This window comes from Odontesthes bonariensis, chromosome 7, assembly GCF_027942865.1.
Source record: "Odontesthes bonariensis isolate fOdoBon6 chromosome 7, fOdoBon6.hap1, whole genome shotgun sequence".
In the NCBI taxonomy this organism is placed as follows: domain Eukaryota; kingdom Metazoa; phylum Chordata; class Actinopteri; order Atheriniformes; family Atherinopsidae; genus Odontesthes; species Odontesthes bonariensis.
The window spans coordinates 25,710,581-25,731,905 of NC_134512.1; the positions used below are offsets into that span (position 1 = coordinate 25,710,581).

The 21,325-nt window shown below is 40.1% G+C and overlaps 1 protein-coding gene across 2 annotated transcripts in view; it reads left to right on the top strand.

Annotated features, from left to right (window-relative positions):
- wnt7bb (wingless-type MMTV integration site family, member 7Bb) overlaps positions 1-5,589 on the top strand; it is a 32,841-nt gene extending 27,252 nt beyond the window's left edge. For both annotated transcript variants that reach the window (XM_075470317.1, XM_075470316.1), the window contains exon 4: positions 4,380-5,589. In XM_075470317.1, the coding sequence (XP_075326432.1) occupies positions 4,380-4,859 (480 nt within the window). In that variant the 3' untranslated portion in view covers positions 4,860-5,589. The remainder of the gene's footprint in view (positions 1-4,379) is intronic.
- Positions 5,590-21,325: the final 15,736 nt, after the last annotated feature.

Here is a 21,325-nt window from a genome sequence, read left to right on the forward strand (position 1 = left end):
ACATTGAAGTTGAGGGTGATAAAACAGAAAGGGACTTGTGAACTCTCTGACTTGTCTCTGAGACAAAAAATCAGACCAAAATCAATGAGCAGATTTTTGTTTTAAGTATGTTATTGTTAATAAATAACATGAAATAATGCTCCTCTAAAGATGCATTTCAAATGTGTGTGTCCACGCATGGATGCAGAGATGGGTGTGTCTGCGTTTTCCAGGGAAGAGGAGCAAACAGTCCCAGAAAAAGTCACGCAGTCATAGACTGTCTATTGTCATAGACAACTGTGATTGATCAAGTTGAGTAAATTATTGTTCCGTTAACCTTTCGGCAGCTTGTTTTGCCTTGGCCAGATATTATTATTTCTTCAGATACTAGGAGGGAATCTTTTATTTATGAGAGAGTGTGTTGGAAAACTTAATAATGGGCGTATTTGTTTGCCATTAGTCCTCTCAGAACAGTCATGGAGGGTAGATATAGAGATAATGCGTGAGAGGTAAATAAAAGAGAAGATGGTATGCTGACAAATGGATCTCATTAATAACTTGGGCTTTATCATGTCCACTGGGAAAATGAAGCGTGGCCACTGGCTGCCAGATGGAGGACAGCCATTCCTTCTTTCCAGTTCCTTTCATGGAATTATGGAGTGTAAAATTAGGAACAGGATATTATTGCAGTTGTCTGCACAATACCAAAACATGTCACTGCCATTTGACTGCCTCTATTCAGGGTGTGAATCAGGCCAACAATGCTGGTGTTAACACAGCAGACTGATAGGGTCTGTGCTGCATGCCAGGGTGTTGGCATGTTGGACCGTCAGAGCTGGCACTCTTCCTGTTCTCACTCTGAAGCTCGCAAACTCAAACTTTATTCTTCCGGACCATCTCATGGTTTGATTGAACGTGCACACATAGTCAGTTCATGAGTGTTGGGCAGGTTGGATAGCCAGCAGATATGAAAAAAAACAACAGCTGACACTTCTTGTGCATATAAACCTGAGAAGCATTTGAAATACATCAAAGTTTGATTGTTAAGAACACCTCAGGCAATATGTGGACATCCTGCAGTTTTGTTAAGGAGAAAGTAGACCATTGTGGCCTTAAATGAGGTCACTACAGCCTCTGACAGCAAAAAAAAAAGCATGCAACATATTACACCATGTCATTATTGAATGGACAAAAATTAAGTCGAAATGCAGGAGTGTGTGAAAAATTAAGTGTACCATTACTGCTTCATTATTAGCGTAAATAGCAGCAAGGCAGTCTTTGTATAATATGTCAATCATTATCTGAATATTTATCAGTATTTATCTAATTTTAAGATCTGGTAAAGACCAGACTAGTGCATTATAGTCAGGAGTAAACTGTCAATGCTAACCTGCCTTACACCCAGGAAGCCAAAGACAGGTCCAAGCTACTATACAGGCGTATATTAAGTCTGGATCATTTGTACGCACAGTGTCCCACAAATCAGTATTTTCCCCATTATTAGGCCAAAATTAGAACAAAGTTTTGTTGCAGGAGCATTGGAATCATAAATACCAAAGTAAAATAAATGGAAACTATCAGAATCCAAATGTCATCGTCACCATAACTGAACATCAATCAAAAGATTTGCCAGCTTTGACACACAAAAGGAAAGGTTTTTGGGAGTTAAAACAATCTCATTTTGTTTTTTAATAATGTTTGCTTGAATATGAGATGAGAGCAGACTGAGAAAAACGTCATGAATAAAGACATGCCTAAGGGAGAGCAAGTGTCCAACATGGCCGTCCGACCACATCACCAGCATCCAGTTGAGTTGCTTACTTAATGATAGAATATGGTTGCTGTCATATGCACAAAAAAACCCACAAATATAGAATTGTCTCATCAATGATAAATTAAAGGCAAGAGAGTAGAAGAAAAATGATCCTGACTCTGATGAGGGATGAAACTGTACCTCGAATGGGATACAGCTGAGATTTTGTTTTCCAATCACTGATATGGGCCATCATTAAAACAGAAGACTATAATTACAAGATTAGATTCTGCGACCAAACCAAATGTAAAAGAACACCCACTGAAACACCACATCCCTTAAATCTTGCAAGAGAGGGGGGGTGTTTGACAAGCAATCTTTTAGACGGGAATCTGGTCATATTGGACTAATCAGTAACAGATCAGAGGCTTTGATGGACACAGTTTAAGTAAATGTTTCCATGCATCTGTCAGGCTCCTTATGCCAGGCATTCCTTGTGGTTTTTGTGCTGTGCATTTTTGGAAATCCTCACTCTGAATCAACATCGCTGCAAAACTGACAACTGACCCCAGCTTTTATGTATTTGGTGGGGGGGAGGGGGAGCTGGCTCATGTTTTTTCAATCAAATGTCCTTAAACCGGGAAACTGTGACCACATGCCTGTATGGACAAGACCGATAGAGATACTGAACATCACTTGTGTATGTTCATAAGTGTCGAATAGAAGAGGATGACTTGTGCCTCTGGAAAGGCCAGGAGCCAGGAAAAAGCTGCACAACCAAGATCTTATTCAACAAAGACACATGCTTCGTTCGAGCAAGTCAGGGGTTTCTTAATTGCCTTAAAAGACTCATGTCTGGACTATTAGAGATGTGTTAATAGGATCTCTTTGAACTTCACCCCTTCTGTTCTTTTTTTTCTCTTTGCATTTGCCGTTTATTTCAGCAGAACTTCAAGATGGTACAGTTTTAAGGCTTTTTTTAAATGACTGACTTAGTCTCAGTGAGCAAAGGATTAACACTTAAATACTGATGACAGCATACAATACTTACCATATGTGCCAGGATTAGAGGGAGGACTTTCCTTCCTGTTTGCCATATGCGTTAGATGACCTCAAAGAAAAATTTAGACCAGGTTTGAAGAAGAGAGAAACTCCCTACATCGTTTCTAGACTTTACATCGCCATATTTAAACCCTTTTTCACCTTTAGATATCAGAATATCATGAAGTCACATAATCCTTAAGTGTCCTGTCCAGTTGCGAACATTTAATTCAGCTTGTCTTGTGTTAAAATGCAAGTGCAATGCTTTTACTTACAAGATTTAAGTCAAGTTGGCTGATGGCTGCATATGACTTATGTTTATTTGTCTTCTTCACTGATGTGGTATACAAAAGATAGAGAAAATTACAGGATGGGATATTACCAGTGAATACAATTTCCCCTTTTTCAGAACATGCCACTGCATGCAGTACTTGGCTAAAAATTCTGATATGTTTGGATTAGTCTTTTTCACAGAGATCAGCTGGATAAGAGTGGATAAGTGCCTGTGGCAGCAAGTCATCAGCATAATTATTACTTATTAGAAGCATCAGTAGTAGATGGAAATGCCTTTTAGTTTTCATGTACATGCAGCAACAGAAAGTCTGCATCTGCCTAATGCTTATTGTTCATGAAAGATCTAGATAATTCTTCATGCTTATCATTCAAACTAAAGCATTATCTTGTCAAAATGCATGTGTAATGTAACAGTCACACATAGAGGGAACGCACATGATGTGATCAGACATGCGACTGTTCTTGGGTTCTTGTGTTCTATAGGTTAGATTTATGAGTGAATATCAATATTGTCCATGGTGACATAATGTAGGCATGATAAGCTATTTCGCATCTACCACTTATAGTCCATGTGACAGCAATGTTTTTTCTTTGCAATGTTTGAGGGGAAAAAAAGAGGGTAACAGCACTCCTTTTGGTCTGCGTTTTGGATGGGAGTTAGATGTTAGGTAGTCTTGACAACCTTACGGGAACAATAACAAATCTACTCTTCAAGTTAACTTTGTCAAGAAAGTGACTTAACATTTCAGTTTGTTCCAAATATGTTCAAGTGAAGCTTTTACTGACGTTTGATGTATAATTAAATCACACTCCGAACCCTTCTTTGTTAATCCTGATCTTCAGGTTTAGAAGTCAAATGTTTTGCCAACGTTATGAATCAAGGAGGTCATGGAAAAAAAGCTTATTAGAGACCACAATCAAGTGACAAAAAGTGTGCCCGCAAGGCATTTGAACTGTCTCACAACTGTGCTCACATATGACGTGGGCTGCATAGTTAATACTACACTATGATTTCATCAATGCTTACAGTTTTGGTGACAAATGTTAGACTAGAATTCAAATTTTCAAAGATCCGGGTACAGGTGCTTGCCTGTAACTGCAAGTGGGCATATTTCTTTTGCTTACCTCAGATTTAGTCCAGCCTTGCACGTTGTTTAGGTTTCATTTGTGCATGTATTTGTGATGTTTTGGCTCTAAATAACTCTGCCTCGATACCAGCACAATGGAATTTCAGAGAACACAATAAAGCTGAAATCTGCTCTTAAGTTTAATTACATGTGGATGTTGTTTGGTTTTCCCTATCACTCTGCAGGTTTTAGAAGAAAGGATGAAGCTAGAGTGCAAGTGTCATGGCGTTTCAGGCTCCTGCACCACTAAGACCTGCTGGACTACACTTCCAAAGTTCCGTGAGATTGGCTACGTACTCAAGGACAAGTACAATGAAGCTGTGCACGTGGAGGTAGTCCGGGCTAGCCGACTGCGCCAGCCCACCCACCTCAAGGTAAAGCAGACTCAGGGCTACCGTAAGCCCATGGAGACAGACCTCGTTTACATTGAGAGGTCACCCAACTACTGCGAGGAGGACGCAGCCACAGGGAGCGTGGGGACCCAGGGACGCCTGTGCAACCGCACCTCGCCGCATACGGACGGCTGCGACCTAATGTGCTGCGGTCGGGGCTACAATACACACCAGTACACCAAAGTGTGGCAGTGCAACTGTAAGTTTCAATGGTGCTGCTTCGTCAAATGCAACACGTGCAGTGAGAGGACGGAGGTGTTTACCTGCAAATAAGGACACAAGGAACTCCAGTGTCAGGAGGTGAAGGACCGAGGACTAGCTGAATGAGGAAGACCCGCGAGAGCGAGATATCAGTGAGCAGTGAGAGATTGAACAAACGGAATTTACACTATCAGCTCTTCATGGCATTGTTTTGCACAGCAGAATCTATCTAATTGCTTTTCAGAAAGTAATTGCTAATTATCAGTAGGTAATAGCCCAGAACTTTACTGTCACATAGAGATTGCGCTCATGTACTGATGTATCTACAGTGAAGTTGGGACTACCCATAAGGAATGAGGCCCTCGGCGGGAACTGCGCTTTGCACTCTGGGATTTGTAACAGCTCAGTTCACACAAGACTGGCAAGGAGAGGAACTCAGAGCAACATGGGAATTGATTAAAATGTCAGCAGCTGATGTAAGGTGACTGGGTGAGATCTGTCATGTCTTTGATGAAACACTTTTATAGATTTTGTCGAATTTTCACTCAAGGGGAGCTTAAATGAATCAAGACATGACCCCATAGATTTTTCTGGGGTCTGTGTTGGAGGTCTGTAGAAATGAAGAACATTTTGTACGTATGGTGCATCATGTTGCACCAAAATTTGAGTGGAGAACTCTGTTAAACCCTCTGCTGCCAACTGGAATATGGTGGAGTATGTTAGTTTTCCAGTAACACTGGAACTGTCTGTTCTGAACACTGAAAATAAATTGTCTATTTATGTTGTAGTATCTTAAAACAAAGCACTAACGGGTAGAGATGTCTTTTTTTTTGTACTAAATGTAAAGAAAGATACTTTTTAGAAACTCTGACTGAAGGTGTGTGTCTGTTAGAAAATGACCCCACAATTCCTAAAACACTTAATCTTTTCTTTGAAAAGAAAAAAAGAGAGAAAGAAAAGTTTCATTGCTACTGGTGTGTTGACAGCAAAATACATCATTACAGTGTGTCTCACATTCCAACACCTTGATTCTGATTTATTGTGGCATAGTTTGTTTGCAGGCCTATTTCACTCTGAGCAGTTAAATCTATTTGGATGGTTTTCCAACATCCGTTAAGAGATGGTGGAGAGAAGACTCATTTAACTGCTGAGATCCTCCTCACTTCAGAAAACATGAACATTAAAACTGTCCTGGATGTGTTGTCGAGTGCTAAACTCATTTTTTCTATTCAGATACCACTGATGAACTAAATAAACTCCCGTTTGACAAAGCTTGACAGTTTATTTTTACAGTCTCAGCTGAAGTTGAACCTGCAGACTTTATAGTTAAAAGTTTTCTCTGCTTTTCTTCTACTGAGATCTGATAATTCACATTTACTTTCTCTGAATGGTACCATAGTGGTGTGTTTTTCTCTAGTCTAGATTAGGTTTTCCACAACATCAACAAGGGATTATTTGATCGAAATCTTGATCTGATTTTAGGAAACACAAAAGAATTGCTATCAGTTTTGTACTAACTTTGTACTCCCAATCGGTTTTGCTGGGAGATGGAAATACTAATACCACCATGGCGAACAAGGCCAAAATAGCTCTTAATACATTAATGCACAAATACAAAAAGTAAAGCAAGGTTTGTTGAAGCTGAACCGGTCTGAAATTAATATTTTGTAATTTTACAGGGTTAGGGTTCCCTCTTTCAAAAAAGCTCCTTTTGGTGGCCATCTCAGCATTTCGAAGAAAAACCTTTGTAAGTAAAATGTTAGCGTAAGTGATAGGAAAGGAAAACTGAAAAAGGAGTTGCTATGTAGAATCAACAGATACAGCGACAAGACTCAAGAGAGTCAGCTTGTTAGCAGATTTAACTCCCTCTAAGACAATAAATTATTGCTTTTACAACCTGTACAGCGATTTGGCAGCAGTGAAACACTGTATTCATTGTGCTTGTAGGTTTTGAAATCTTGTAGAAAGTGCAAGTAGTCTTCTCACTCAGCAAAGCCTCTCCTGAGTGGCATTAATTTTCTTCAGTCTTAATCAGTCAAAGTAGTTCTCAAATCCATACAGCACGAACAGCCACATTGGCTTGAGGATTTCCAGTCCTTTCTGATACTTAAAACAGAACAGCTTCTTTTTCCTTGTTAATGTTAATGTTCATGTCATCTATACAACTAAAATCTGCAATAGAGGTTTACAGATTGTACAGGCCAGTTGCAGATTTGATTTCATATCACTTCATATTGTTGTGGAGGATAACTTGTGCACATCAATAGCTACATTTTAATGAATTAGTGACTGATTTTTTTGCACTTTGCATAGTTAGTATAATTTTGTATTTAGTTTATACATCAATCATGTATTGATTTGACACTATAAGCTCATTCTTTCATCCTGACACAAATTTTATGATTAAACGGATTCAAATATGTTAGAAAACATAGCCCAGACATTTTTTGTGGAGCCTTTAGAAAAATTGGTTTCCTCTCACAATTCTACACATAAAAGCTGATGTGTCTTTGATTCGATGTGTAGCTCTATTATGAAACACAGACAAGAACTTATCCTTGAACCCTGAGTTAGGAATTTGCGTTCTTAATGTTATTGCTTAATGCCTGTTGGTACAAGATGGTTCCTGCTCAGTGTTTAGCTGCCCGTATCAATTGCTCTATCAAGCATCCCAAGCTATTATTTGCATACATTACCCCCTTTGAAGAAATCCACATGCACACACAACTGGCAAATGCATTAGGAAGCATAAATCATTAAAAGTCAAAAATAAATAAATCAAGCAGTGAGCTGACTTTGATGTTATTTTGTACACAGCACATGTTCATGATATGCTGTGGTCTTCTGTCCTGATTGCGGCATGCATGGAACAGAACTCAATTATCTCTCCTCGCATGGAAAGGGGCTTCTTCTCCATGTCTTTGTAAAGGACGATGTGATCAGAATCATGAAAAGAAGAAGAAAAAAATAAGGAGGGATAATAGAAAACCACTGACAATGAAGCACATAATTCAGCCACACACAGAGAAAAATCCCTGGGACCCTGTAAAATGTGATCAGTAGAATTTCAGATTAGAACTGGTTATTGTATAAGGATGAAGAGTTGTTCCTTTTTTTCAAAACTCTTGGGTGGAAGAGCAGATTTTATCATCTACGCTCTCAAACCAATAAATGCTACAACTTATAATGAGGATACCCTGATTAATGAAAGGATAACTGGCTCAGTGCTTGAGCTTCTCGTGCTTTCTGCATTGGCAGAGCTGCTTGGAGGCACGAAATGAGAAAAGGACCTTCATGCAAATGACCTGATGTGAATAGGAAGTGGCTCAGTGTGCCTGTTGTTTTTGGACACACAAGCAAGAGTGTAGCTGTTTTGTGAGGTTTTGAGAGGTTTTTGAGATGGATGGGATGGCCCGATGAAAGGAGATGCATGTGTAGCCGGAAACAAGTGCAAGTGAAAAGAGTGGTTATTTAGGAGAGGAGCTAATTGAGAGTGGTTTGGAGAAAGAGCGAGCACACCATATAAGTAGCAGCAGCTGTTGTGGAGTGGGAGACTGTGCAAAGTGAAAAGAAAAATTGGTTGAGTTGAGTTTTCAGAAATGAGAATAGGTTGAGAATAATTAACTTGTCATTTTCACTCTTTGTCAAAGTTACAAAATGTGTTTGTAGTTCTCTTCAGCTTTGTTGCTTTTTTATTATCACAGAAGGTGAATATGCTCAGAAACTGATAGATGTCAGATTGTTTTTAGCATTGAGGAATGTTTTATGCTGACACTACTAATTGACACCATTCACAAATGACCGTTTTTGGACGCTATCAATGTCAGTGGTTTCATCCAACTCTTTCTACAAAGTGTTTCTGTGAAAGAGAGCCATGCTACTTCATCCATTTGCTGTACGCTCACACTTGTCCTCCTGTATGTGAACAGCATTGTAGGTGGGCAGCAGAGCAGAAGTAAGATGTGTTTTGTTAGTTGTCTGAAACCCAGGGGGCCGGAACCCCGTAAGCTCCCCTATATTATACCCTGGATTGAGAAAAATGAATCCATTTGTTTCTGACAAACATTTTGTCATTAAAAATATGAGATAGAACAACAAAGTCTGCTGTGTGTGCCTTCTTCTAAAGCAGCCATTGTTTGGGTGTCAGGATCATTAGTTCATTGGGATATATTTTGCAAGCTAATGCTTCTGGTCTAGATCAGGCTGAAGGTGACGCATGCACCCAATTTTCCAATTCAAGGCCCATTTAGGATGAAAAACACTCGTTAGGTAAGGCTATCTCTGGAAAACAGGACACTTATCTCTGTTATGGCCATGAATTTACTTTGTGCAAATTTAGTTGTATGACCAAGCTATTCAGAGGTCTTTTGCATTGCTTTTGGACAGTAGGCAATTCTGTTAACTACAAGCAGGAAGTGAAGAAATCGCCTGTCAGCTAAGCTTTGGGAAAGAAACCTGAAAAAGCCAGCAAATGGAAGTGAATGTTTTATTGAAGTTGTTCAGAACAAACTCATCCTTTATTTACTTTCAAGATCATTTTCAATAGCAGTCCACATCATGATTTGGATCATGGACAAAGTCCAAGAAAAATACATTTAGCCAAGTTATGACTGTAGCAGTTAAGAACATTTGATGTACATTATCTGATGGCACCCAGTGTAGGTAGTAAGGCAAAGCAAGGCAAGTTTATTTATAGAGCACAATTCGCACACAAGGCAATTCTAAGTGCAGTAGTAAGCTAAGTCTTTTTTTTCTCTTTTGCCCTCTCAAATTCCTTTGACTTTGCTCCAATCTTCTGTCTTGTTTTGTGATTTGTAACTCTGGCAAGAACATTCAGATTAGACATCGGCCTCCCTAAGATAAGACACACCTGCAAGATGGAGAGGAAAGAAGAAGGAGTGGGGGAAAAAAATCAAATAAATTACCCAAAAGAGGAGATTCAATTTTAATTAAGGTGTCAAAAGTCTACTGACCTCTTTTCTGAGATTAGCCAGACTTAAAGTGAGCAGAATTGTTATCTTCCAGAAGACTACTTCATGGTGGAGGAAGGCATGTTTCAGTCCCATGGGATGGTGGATTGTTCTAGTGTAATACTTTAAGTCTTGTTTGTTATTCCAGGATGTTAAAGCTGCGGTTAATCTAGAACAAAATGACGGAGTACGATTTTGTTGCAAACATTTTTAAGTAGCCTCACAGAACAGATAGTGAGTCTGTCTTTATGCAGTTACAGTACAGGTTTGAAATACATTTTCAGTAAAGCAGACGAGCACACAATACAGTTTAACGCTGCCCGCAACACAGCCTGCTGCAATTAAGAACGCATGGTCTCTTCTGTCATGTGAGCACTCGGTGTGGTGTTTTTCTGTGTTCCTATAACTTTGTTTTGACTGCTTGTCTTCGTGAAAGACCATCATTTGGAGGTTTCTCCTCATCTGTTTGATATTAGTGGTGAGGAACACATGGCCATTCAAAGGCAAAACCCTGTGTGACATCATAGACCACAAGGCAAAGTGGGGATCGTCAAGACCCCAGGCTGAGGACTCTGAACACTACCTGACTGTCTCCATTTGTCTGCAGCTGTATTGTCCAAACAGTAGAGCAGCAAGGGTCTCTGTTCTTGGTTGTGTGCTTGAGCTTTTTGCAGAGCTGTGTGTTGACAGTCAGGATTTTGTTCAAAATATCTGAAGGGTTTTGTCAAAACGGCATGCAGAGCACAATATAAATTGAACCCAAATCAACACTCAGATGTGAAAAAAAAAGAGAAAGGCTGTGCATGAAGAGAAAATAATCTTGCTCAAGCAAGACACAAAATGCAGCAGTTTTAATTATAGCTTGGAAGTGAATCCCCAAGCTATTTACAAAACAGTACGTGAACAAAAAAAGCTATACTTTAGTCTAACATACGGTTTTAGCTGGGCACATTTAAAAATGTTCAGTAAATAAACTGTAAATAACTTGAAATCCACTAATAGCAAAGTGAGAGATTTAACTATATACAGTATATATGCAGACAAGACATTAGCCTGGGGTGTAATGACGCCCAAATTGGCGTGCACACCTGTTTTTGTTGGACGGGAACACTAAGCCAGGCTTGTAAAATATGAGCGAGGTTAATACTTTTGTGGTGAAGCCCTCAGGCCTCACAGCTACAGCGAGGACAGCATCAGCAGTCTGAGACGATGGGATGGGTCTAACCCCAGGCTCTGCTGTATTTGTACGTGTTCATCTGTGTGCAAAGTCTCACTGGGTGGATGTAAAAGCAGGTTTATTTATCCCCTCACTTCGCTTTTTCTGTCCTAATGCCACTTCTTTAGATGTGTTCTTTTGGCTGTCTGTATGCGAGAAGATAGACACGTCCCTATGGGAAGTGGGTTTCTCGGTGGACACATTTAGTGAAGGGAGTTCGAGGACAGCCCACACGCACTTTTGTGCAGCTCAGTGTCCAGTGGTTGGCTCGGCCACGGCTTCTCCTTGAGGTTATTTTTCTCCCCATGTTTTGTTTTCATGAAGTGAGGTCGGGGTTCTAAAAGACGACTCCACCCAGGGAAAATCTACAAGCCCCTTCGACTTCCCTTTTCTTCGCAAGTCCCCCCTCACCCTCTGTGATATGAAGCTGAAAAATCTCTCGGAGGAAGCAAATAACAAATTTAAGAGACGATCAAGTGAGACATATTTAGGTAACATATTTTCCATAAAGTGTTACCTACTGTGTATTTCGCAGAAGCTCAACATGATTTGTTTTTTCATCTAATTGCAACAACAATTAATTTTTCCAAACCATGATTAATGTTTTCAAGCTGAATTTGGCATATCATTCAAATGCTGCAAATAATGAGCCGAACTGACTATAATTACAATGAATTAACTCAGTCCAAACCATAGAACCTCAGAAAGACTCCAAATGCTGCGCTCTAAACGATTTGTTCTGATAAAACATCAATGTGCCACACAGCTGAGACCACAGAACTTGACGCTCCACAGCTGCCATTTGTAAAATTCGGTTCCTCTCACTTTTTAACTTGCGCAGCACCAAATGTTTTCTTCAACTATACAAAAACGTTTCAAGGAAACTGTACATTTTGAGCTGCTTCGCTACAAATCACACAGTTAGTTTGGTGCTTTAAGTCAACAAGTTGTAGCAGCAGCATCAAGTGGCATATATTACTCTTTTCCTCCATTTAGCGGCAGCATTTTAGTGGCAGTTCAAGAGAATAATTCAGAAATAGCCAGACCACAGCAAGTGCCAATGAGATTCAGTGCCAGTGTATCATCCTTCCATGTCTAGCCTGTGGAAAGAGCAGCGGTGGAGGTGAAGAGGTTCCATGATGTGGGTCACACACATGGAAAGTTCTGCTGAATCCGTTGCTTTTCCATGGGGACGGAAGGTCACTGGAACAACACGCAAACAACCCCAGTTCAAATGTAGCTACGTCTCCTGCAAAAAACACTAGACCCGTTGTTCAAACAAATGATCTTAATGCATTTAATGACTTTTTCAGCTCTGTCAGACCCAATAAGTACTGCTGATTTTAAATGTGTCTGGCAGATAATGAGAAGAAGCATGTTAACAAAGTTCATTTAAAAAAGTGAACTTGTCCATCTCCTGCTCCGAGAGTTGACTGCTAACTTGGTCTGTCAGCAGAGCACACCACAGGGAAAGCGACATCAGAGAAAGTGATTGCCCAGTGCTTGTATATTTCTATCCCCATCTGTGTCATGGGCTGAAAGTGGGCAAGTGTACATGCCTTTGAGTATGTAGGGCATTGGACACCAGCTCCATGCGGTTTGGGAGAAGTTTAATCCAGCAACCCTCCTCCCAGTTTTTCCCCTCTTTTGCTTGTCTCTGTGGGGCTCATTTCCCCCAGCCAGCTCCTCATTTACCATACAGGCCCATCGGCACCCCAGCTCCCAAAGACAGTCAGCTCCCCACTCCCTATACACCAACTGGGCCTCACCTCGCCGCAGCCCTGACATCCAAATGGCTGATGGATGCACCAAGGTCACACAGATGATCTAGAGGAGTCCTTTGGTCCATCACTGAGTCTTTGATCAACATAGTTAACCCTTTCTTCCAAAGACCCCCGCCTTCAATAGATGAGAATATGGATTGAGTTACACAGTGCTGTGTAGCGGGCAGGCTGACATCCCTTTGGTAACACATGTCTTTGTTTAAGGCAGCGCTCTGGCACTGACAGTCCTCCTCCAAGCTTCTCTGTTTCTTCAAGACCCAGACATATTTAGTATGGAGCAGATGTACAAAAAAGAGTGTACGGGAAAACCTGCAGTTTTTTGTTTTTTTTCTTATCAACAACACTGTTAAATCAACAGGGGGAGATTTTGGCATTTTATAACACTGGTGTGAATTTGAAGATTGATCCCACCTTCATATCTCAGTTAACTGAACGCATACAGCCAGCATCAATTTAGCTTAGCCTAGAGCGAGGATTTGAAACAGTTACTGTTAACATGGCTAGAAATGATGCGAATAACTGTATTTTTTAAAATGCTAAACTTTGCTGGGATACCAGCACATGAATAAATATTCATGAAACAAAAATGATTTCATTTCTGCAAGTAGAGACATATTTAGCATTTTTTCCATGCCATCCAGCACTGAATTCAAAGGACCATATGTCGCTTTCTTTTGTGCCCGCACCACCTTTGTGTCTATTGCGGGCGGGACGGGACTCATTACCCAGGAACCTAGGAGACGGAGATAGTTATCATGTTGTAGATTTGGTGAGGGCATCTATTTTAAAACAAATCCCGATCGTTTCTTTACCTTAACCACATGATTTTATTGTCGAACCCAAACCATGTAGTTTACTCTCCGAAACCTAAGTAAACAGTGAATCAAAGTGAAGGTAAATAGTGAGAAGAAACAAAAGTAAAATGATGAATGGATGTATTGTGCAATGCACTGAATGAATTTAGGTCTTCTGGACAATTGTCGACCTATAACTCCTCTCCTCCTCCGTCTGGCTGCCTCGGTGTTATATTTTGTATGTCTGCAATGCTCCCATGGGGGCAAAGTTCAAACAATCATGCAATGGGTTGTGACTGAATAGACAAGTTTGCCATTTTGATTTGTTGAGCTCAAATGCAGTATATCTCTTTCAGTAGGGCCTGAGCACAGTGCTCCGAGGTCACACTGTGACAGAAACCAGTACACACCCACAGGGGACCAAAGTTGTGCATGTGAGGAGCTCTCCTTTCCCAGGTCTGCAATACCACAAACTAATTTGAAACTTCATTGAAATAGGGTACAAAAACTGCTCAAAGGCAGACCTTTTTGTTTATAATCTTTAATAGCTCATCTTTAAGCCTTTCTTTGAATAACATATTTTTCTGTCTGTGAGATTTTAATAGGACTGTGAAGTGCCATATGTGTCATAAATCTCATAAGAAGATAAAGGAGCGAAATGCTTCACTGTCTGATGTCAATTAAATAATTTGCTTTGAGTTCAGTAAACACAACAAATCAAATTTATCTTCTCACATTAGAATAACACATAATTTGTGTTCTCAGTTTTTGTTTAATGTTGTGAAAGATTAGTAAAATAATCCCATTACTTTGAATTTGCTGATTTTCACGAGTCACAAGATTTGATAGAATGGCTGTGCAGTTCATTTCAGGATAATCTCACCAGGATATGTTCTATCAATTAGCAGGCTTGGGCAGAAAGCACAGGAAAAATGAATATGTTTCTAATTTGAGTGTCATTGCTTCTACATATGGACCTGAGTATCATCGTTCCAAAGAAAACGTCTATCCTTATATTCCGTTTTATTGAGCTGAATTGCAGTAAAATGTGATCCACAAATATATAAATGCATTAGACCTCACTGGGAAGTGCCATTAGGTCTTGGAGCGGCAGTAAAATCCATTTTTAAACTCCTGCCAGTTTGCTGGCCTACAACCTGCAGTTACACCTCTCATCACTTGGCCCATTAAATAATACTGCCTGCTCCATATGGAGTTGAGGCAGCTGAAGTGATGGGGCATGTAGACGCTCAGGTCTCTTTTGTCCTGTTCCATCCCAACTCTCTGCTTTGCTTTTTATGGACTTTTCCCATGTGCACAGGTTGTCGAGGCAACGGCAGCTGTCAGACGGTGGTTGTTGGCAGGGTGTGGTGCCTGACTAGCTGGTCTGACCAGACACTTGCGCTGCTGCTAAGAGCCACGGGCAGAGAGTTGACCCTAAAGCCTGTCTCAGACTACTGCTTGACATGCTGCGGTTGTCGGGGTCCATGACAGCTTGGATGAGACATGGCGGCGTGGATGACCTGGACTTCCTGTGTGCGCGTGGTCACATCAGAATTGGAAAGCTCTGATAGAAAATGTCTGGCCTCCATGTTTACTCATCTTTCTTTGATTAATCCTTTGTAAGCTGGTTAAGTATGTTCACAGCTAAACAAACTGTGATTTGTGGCCCACAGGCATCCTCTTAGTGGGACATAAAGGCCTATGCCGACTTTTTTTCTTTCCTAAAATATGCTACTCAAAGTTCCCTCTGTAAGATCTTCTGATCTGGCAGAAGAATAGTGAACACAGCTTGAGGCGGAGTTGGTTTAAATGATGACCGTCACCATGGTAACGTCCTTATGTTTTCAATAGGTCCTGTTGTGTGCTGGTATGTGGGGATGGTAAATGTTATAAATGTAAGAGGTGAGTTATTAGGAAGTTTGCTAATTACAGGGGTGAGAGGAGGTATATAGTAAATCTTGCCGATTAGAGGTTGCCTATAGTAAGCAAAAGTATCTGCAAACTCAACACTTTGTACTTTAGAGGCCCCAAGATTGCAGTGCTGGATAGCCAAAATGTCACAACATGGCATGGAAGACTCACAACTTAAACTGAGTCTACATGAAAGTGAAGCTGATTAATGTAGATCTGCAGCATAGTGGCCTGTGCACTGTGTTCCCCTTATTCTTTTAATATTGAAACACAAATGTGGCAGACACAATTTACAGTTTTGAGTGGGTTTAAAAGAACAACAAAATTCAAAATCTTTGTCTGACCCGGTGATAAAGACAAGATGAGTTACTATATTTCACGATTTTCCATCCATAAAGCAAAGGCCGTTCATTTTGGCCTTACAGTTATTGTTGCAGTTGCGGTTGTAGTGGAAATAGTCTAGGTCTTAATAGAGACTGTCCTTCACCCAAAAACCACCCCATGGGTAGTTTGTTTATGCAGGCGATACCTATAATTATATTCAAAGGATATGTGACCTCTAGTGGTCGTGAGAGCAGTTGAATGTAAAGTAACGGCATCCACTAGCATGATGTTGGATGCTATAACAAAATGCGTTTTTTAACCGTAAGCAAATCATTTAGATTACGCTAAGAAAGTAATGCTATCACCTAAACCCATCCAGGAAATAACAAACTGTGTTTTGTTGACATGTCACCAAAACAGCCAGTAAGATGGCAGTCATGAAGGTGATGGTTGTGTTGTTAAAAGAATTAATTTTACCTCTAATGATGATTACTTTCCTCCCTTAACCAAGTAAAGCTATTGCCTGAATCCAGAAGTGTCGCTGTGCCATTAACTGGACATAGCCCAGAATTGAAAAGACTGTTTTCCATATAGGTGATGAATTCAAGTCATATGCCCTGACCCAGAGGCGCACCTTGTCAACAGGCAAGGCAAGGCAGGCAACTGCTTGGAGCCCCGAGCCACTAGGGGGCCCCCGAGAGCTGAGGTGCATTCAATCAAAGATTGTCTAGTTACTTTATAAACTGTCTTAAACAGTGGCGAACGTTCGTAGTGAACATGTTTTCTTTGAACAGTTAAATTTAAATGATTTAGTCAAAGATTGTCTAGTTAACATGCCATTCTATAATTCCATAATTGCATTGTTGACTTCGTCAAACTCACGTCAAGTTCCACTGGAGGCTATGTTCATGGAGAACTAGCCCCTCAGAGTGTTTGCGATTGTTGGCAATGTTCGCCAGATTTTTTGCTTGGGGCCCCCACAGACTCTACAATCGCCACTGCCCTGACCATCCCACCTCCCTCCTCCATAAAAAGACTTTGTGACTTGTTTAAGATAACACTTTAGAATTGATGTTTGCTCTAAGATGGAAATACTCATATAAGTCACATATTGCTCCTGCCACCTGTGGAGCAGTAGTTTAGAGGATTTTGTTTATGGGCTATATTTGGAGGGCATGTTTGGATGTTTTTATTGGAGGACTATTTGTCTTACTGGTTTTACCTAAGAAGCCAATTTTCCTCTGCAATAGCAATAGCAGACAATGTGAGCAATTGGCAATATATACAGTTATTTATAAGGGACATTAGAAAGCGTTTTCAGTTTCACTTACCTCCTTTTGGACATGGTGAGCTGTTTACCCAGTTTTCAGCAATTTACAGCTTATTGCCACATTAGGAAAACACAATCCCTATCACATCCCTGAGCCCCTGTCACAAGCAGTGAATCGGGTTAACAGATTTGAGATTTTTGGAAATTAGAGAAGTGGGATCAGTTATTGCATATGGCATATTTCTTTGAGTTCTTGACCCAAAGTTGTGACATCAGAATATAGGAATCAAGTTGACTTGACCATCCTGCAAAGAAATACATGATAAAGTATCGCATTTGGCATGGGTACAGAAAAAAGCTGGATCAGTGCATCCAATAGAAAAACAAAAAACTCACGCTGTAAACTGTGCTAGATCTCCTATAAGGGAGGAGAAAAAAACATTAAACGTGCTACAATTTACCACTTGCCATTGTTTTTTCTTCAAATGAGAGAAAAAAAAAAGCTCTTTCCAAAGACCTACAATTTTAAGAAACCGGAATTATTCTGCGAGTCAGTGTGTCCTTATGAATATTGGAGGTAATCTCATACTTCTGAAATAAAAAGGAACATGGGTTATAGGAAAAGCATGACATTTGTCACAACAGAAACAAAGTAAAGTGAAAGTGATGCACAAACAAACACAAACATTCCTACTGGGTGAGAACAGGACAGCCTTGGTAATGAGAATGGGTCAGGAGAGAGACGGGGCTGGAGGCTGGTACATTCATGCACAATGCGCCATGAGAGGTTCCTTTCTCCCCTGTGGCAGGCCCTTTCACAGGTTCCTCCTCCTCAGGCCTGAAAAGGACCCCACATGAGTCCTCATTGCCGTGTCAGTCCACTCTTCTTTCCCATCATTTCCAAACAGCTGTTTCTGGGTGGCTTGTGTCATTATTTGGACTCATTTACATCCCCTGCCTGAGAAGAGCTTGGTTTTCTAAGAGTTGTTGTGGTAGCTTGCTTACATTTGGTTTCAAATATGTTGCATGGCAGTTATTTGATGGTTTGGCTGTGGACAAGTGTTGGTTAAACTAATTTGGGCACTCAGTGAGAAAAAGGCCATCAATGAGACTGAACACAAGCACATTTTTCAGCAGTGACACTTCTTTTTTTCTTCAGTGCCTCAGTTCCAACATTGCATGAATGGTTTCCTTTAACCATAATATAATGTTGCTGGCACAAAACGTTTGATAAAAATATTTGCTAATTATGACTGGGGAACATAATCTGTGATCAGATATCAAATGAAACCAACGTGGCATGTTTTCGTGTGGAGAGCAGAGCTCCGCTCTACAATTTCGGCAAAGCAATGGGATGTCTCAGACACTCGCTCTGACTCAAGAAGACAAGGAATTCTCCACCACAGTACCCTGACATTTTCTGGGCTTTCAATAAACAGGTGCACCACCACAACTCTCATGAAAAAAGACATATGGCTAGACCTAACTTAATATCACTCCAAATCCACATAAAGACCTTGTGGATTGTACTGGAGTAAATTGGTAGATATGCTATATTATGAGAAGAAGTGATATGGTACACATAGCTCAGAGCTATAGGAAATACATCTGTGGCCAGAGTGGTGACAATAGGCCTCATAGTGTTTGTAGGCATGTGTGTTATAGTCAACCAGATGCTACTCCCGCTGTCATTTTTTAAAGCAATTACAAATGTATGTGTCTACCTTAATACAGTAAATATTAATCAGACAGCAATAAACTTCCAGTACATAGTAAAAAATTAGGCTAGTTTTTCAATCCATTCATCCATCCATCTTTGAATACATTTTTATACTTTCCAATTCAGGGTTTGCGGGGAGAATCATGTTTAATTTGTTCTAATTTTAGAACAACAGCATTAAAAGTTGCTACAATCATTAAACACAGAACTCAATTCATAACCATCCAACACAACTCCTGTGAATTAGTTCTATATTATAAGTATTTTGTGGGATTTCATGAAAAAAATAAAACCATTGCTATGTTTTTCACATTTGGATGTTGTGTGTTGCTTTGGGAATGTTTTAGCAGCTAGTTAGTTTCTGATTACCTTGCGAAGCAGCATGAGATCATTCACATGAGATCCATGAGATGTCCATCACAACAGTATCTGTCTTGCTAGGTTCCTAGCTATCAATCAGCATGCTGTAACCCCAAAATCCACCTTGGAGCTACAAGTAGATTTTTGGTGTGAGGACAATATATAATTGTGGCCATAGTCACTGACTGGTTCTGAGTGTTTCTACCAGGTTTATCTTATTGGTTAAAGTTTGCTAATGATTTAAATCGAAAGATGATTAATTTGATCATGTAGCCTATATTTTTTGAAAGTGCCCTTCATTTTCCAAACTTTTTCAAAGAGAACTTTCCACATGGTTCAGTGAAACTGGCATGTGAGTTTATTTGCAGGACTGAACAGCGCAGTGAAGCACAGCACTGACTCCATGTGTTATGAGATCGTGACCAACAAACGTTCCTTCAGTAACACGACAACACTTTACTGAAACATTTGCCACTTCCTGTTTAGGTTCAGGCAATAACAATATTTTAGATGGGTAAAAAAAATAAAATAATCATGGTTACGGCTAAAATACATTCTTTTTACAATGTGACCATTGCCTTCATGGATGCCATTTTACTGGTTACATGTGAACACTGCAAATTTAAGGAAACTTTGTAATTTTCTGGTTGGTTTTTGGTGGCAGTAACATCCACTAATTTTTATTTATGATAGTCTGGATAGCACAAACCTGATTTCTTTCAAATCAGACACGGGCCACTTTCATATGCGCTCCTAAATTGGATACATATCTGATGTTTTTCAAAGGGACCTTTATCAGAATGGTCATGCTGCATTTCGTCCGACTTTTACGTCACTGAAGTGAGACAGACATCACTTTTCGGTGCCAAAGGAGGCGGGACGCGGCAAGATCAAATATAAACATAAGCGTGGCAGGCAACCTTGATGGAGATAGACGTTGAAAAGAAAGTGAGGTTTTAGACTCAAAATCCTCACAATTTTGTCAGCTCTAATTGCACAACAACTTCAGAATTGATACAAACACGCTGACATCTGTAGGATCCATATTTACTTCTGTAAACGCGCAAGGTGCTGCTTGTGATATCATGTCTTCTCCTGCGCATGCTTCGAGGCTGTAGACTGTCCACACTGGAGTCTGATGGCGGTTGCATTAAATTGTAATGTGAAGAACCATGCAAACAAATTCAGCAAAAAATTGGAATTGAGCATTAAGACCTGCAGTTTAAGCATAGCCTTAGTTAGGGTTACAAATCAAGAGTACTTGGTTGGGGTTAGAAAAAGATCATGGTTAGGGCTAAAAAACTTACTTACTTTTAACAACACACATCACGGATGCCATTTTTACCCTTCATATGCAATTGTTTTCATGACTATTAGAAGTCACAAGGCCACATGGGCACATCTTGGGGAGAAGGATGGTCTCAAAGGAGGAATACTAAGCCCGTTTTTCACAAGCAGACACAATGTTCTGAGGTCTAAATAGTATTTTTGTGACATGTGACATCATAATACCACAGAAAGTCAATAAAACAGCTCTCTTTTCCACCATGGATTTACTTTTTTTTACAACCTTGTTATGTGTAACATTACGCCATAAAGTGCAACAGCTAGCCAAAGGGATAGCAAACATTAGACAAAGTACTGGTAGAGCACAATTAGCAAAAAGAAGTTTTGACTTCCCCTGAGTTTTTGAGTTGGTCGTGACTTCAGAGACTACAATACAACAAGGCACACCAGAGAAGAGCAAAGATTAAGAAAAGAATAAAAAGGATAAAACAAAACATAACAACATATGGTTCGTGATTTTCAGTCATGTCAAACAGCTGGTCACTCTTGAGTCATGAATTTCAGTTGGTCCACATGGACATGTTGTAGGGAAGTCTTGCTTGTTTTTGGGGAAATGAAGATGACAAATGACATTGTGTGTGATGGGCAGCAACACCCATTCCGCCATCCCGCCATTCCGACAAGCAAAGGTCCCGCCATTCTGACAAGGCTTTCCATACGAGGAAATGTGTGTTACTCAACAGGTAACTGTCCCTTCTTTCTGTTCATGCATTTTACGTTTTACATGATATTAAATTGATACTGAATGATAATTTAAGGGTCAAATCTACAGTCAGATGGGAGAATCAGGTGGATGTGGGCTTATTTCGGATTTTGAAAATAAAAATAAAAGATGATGG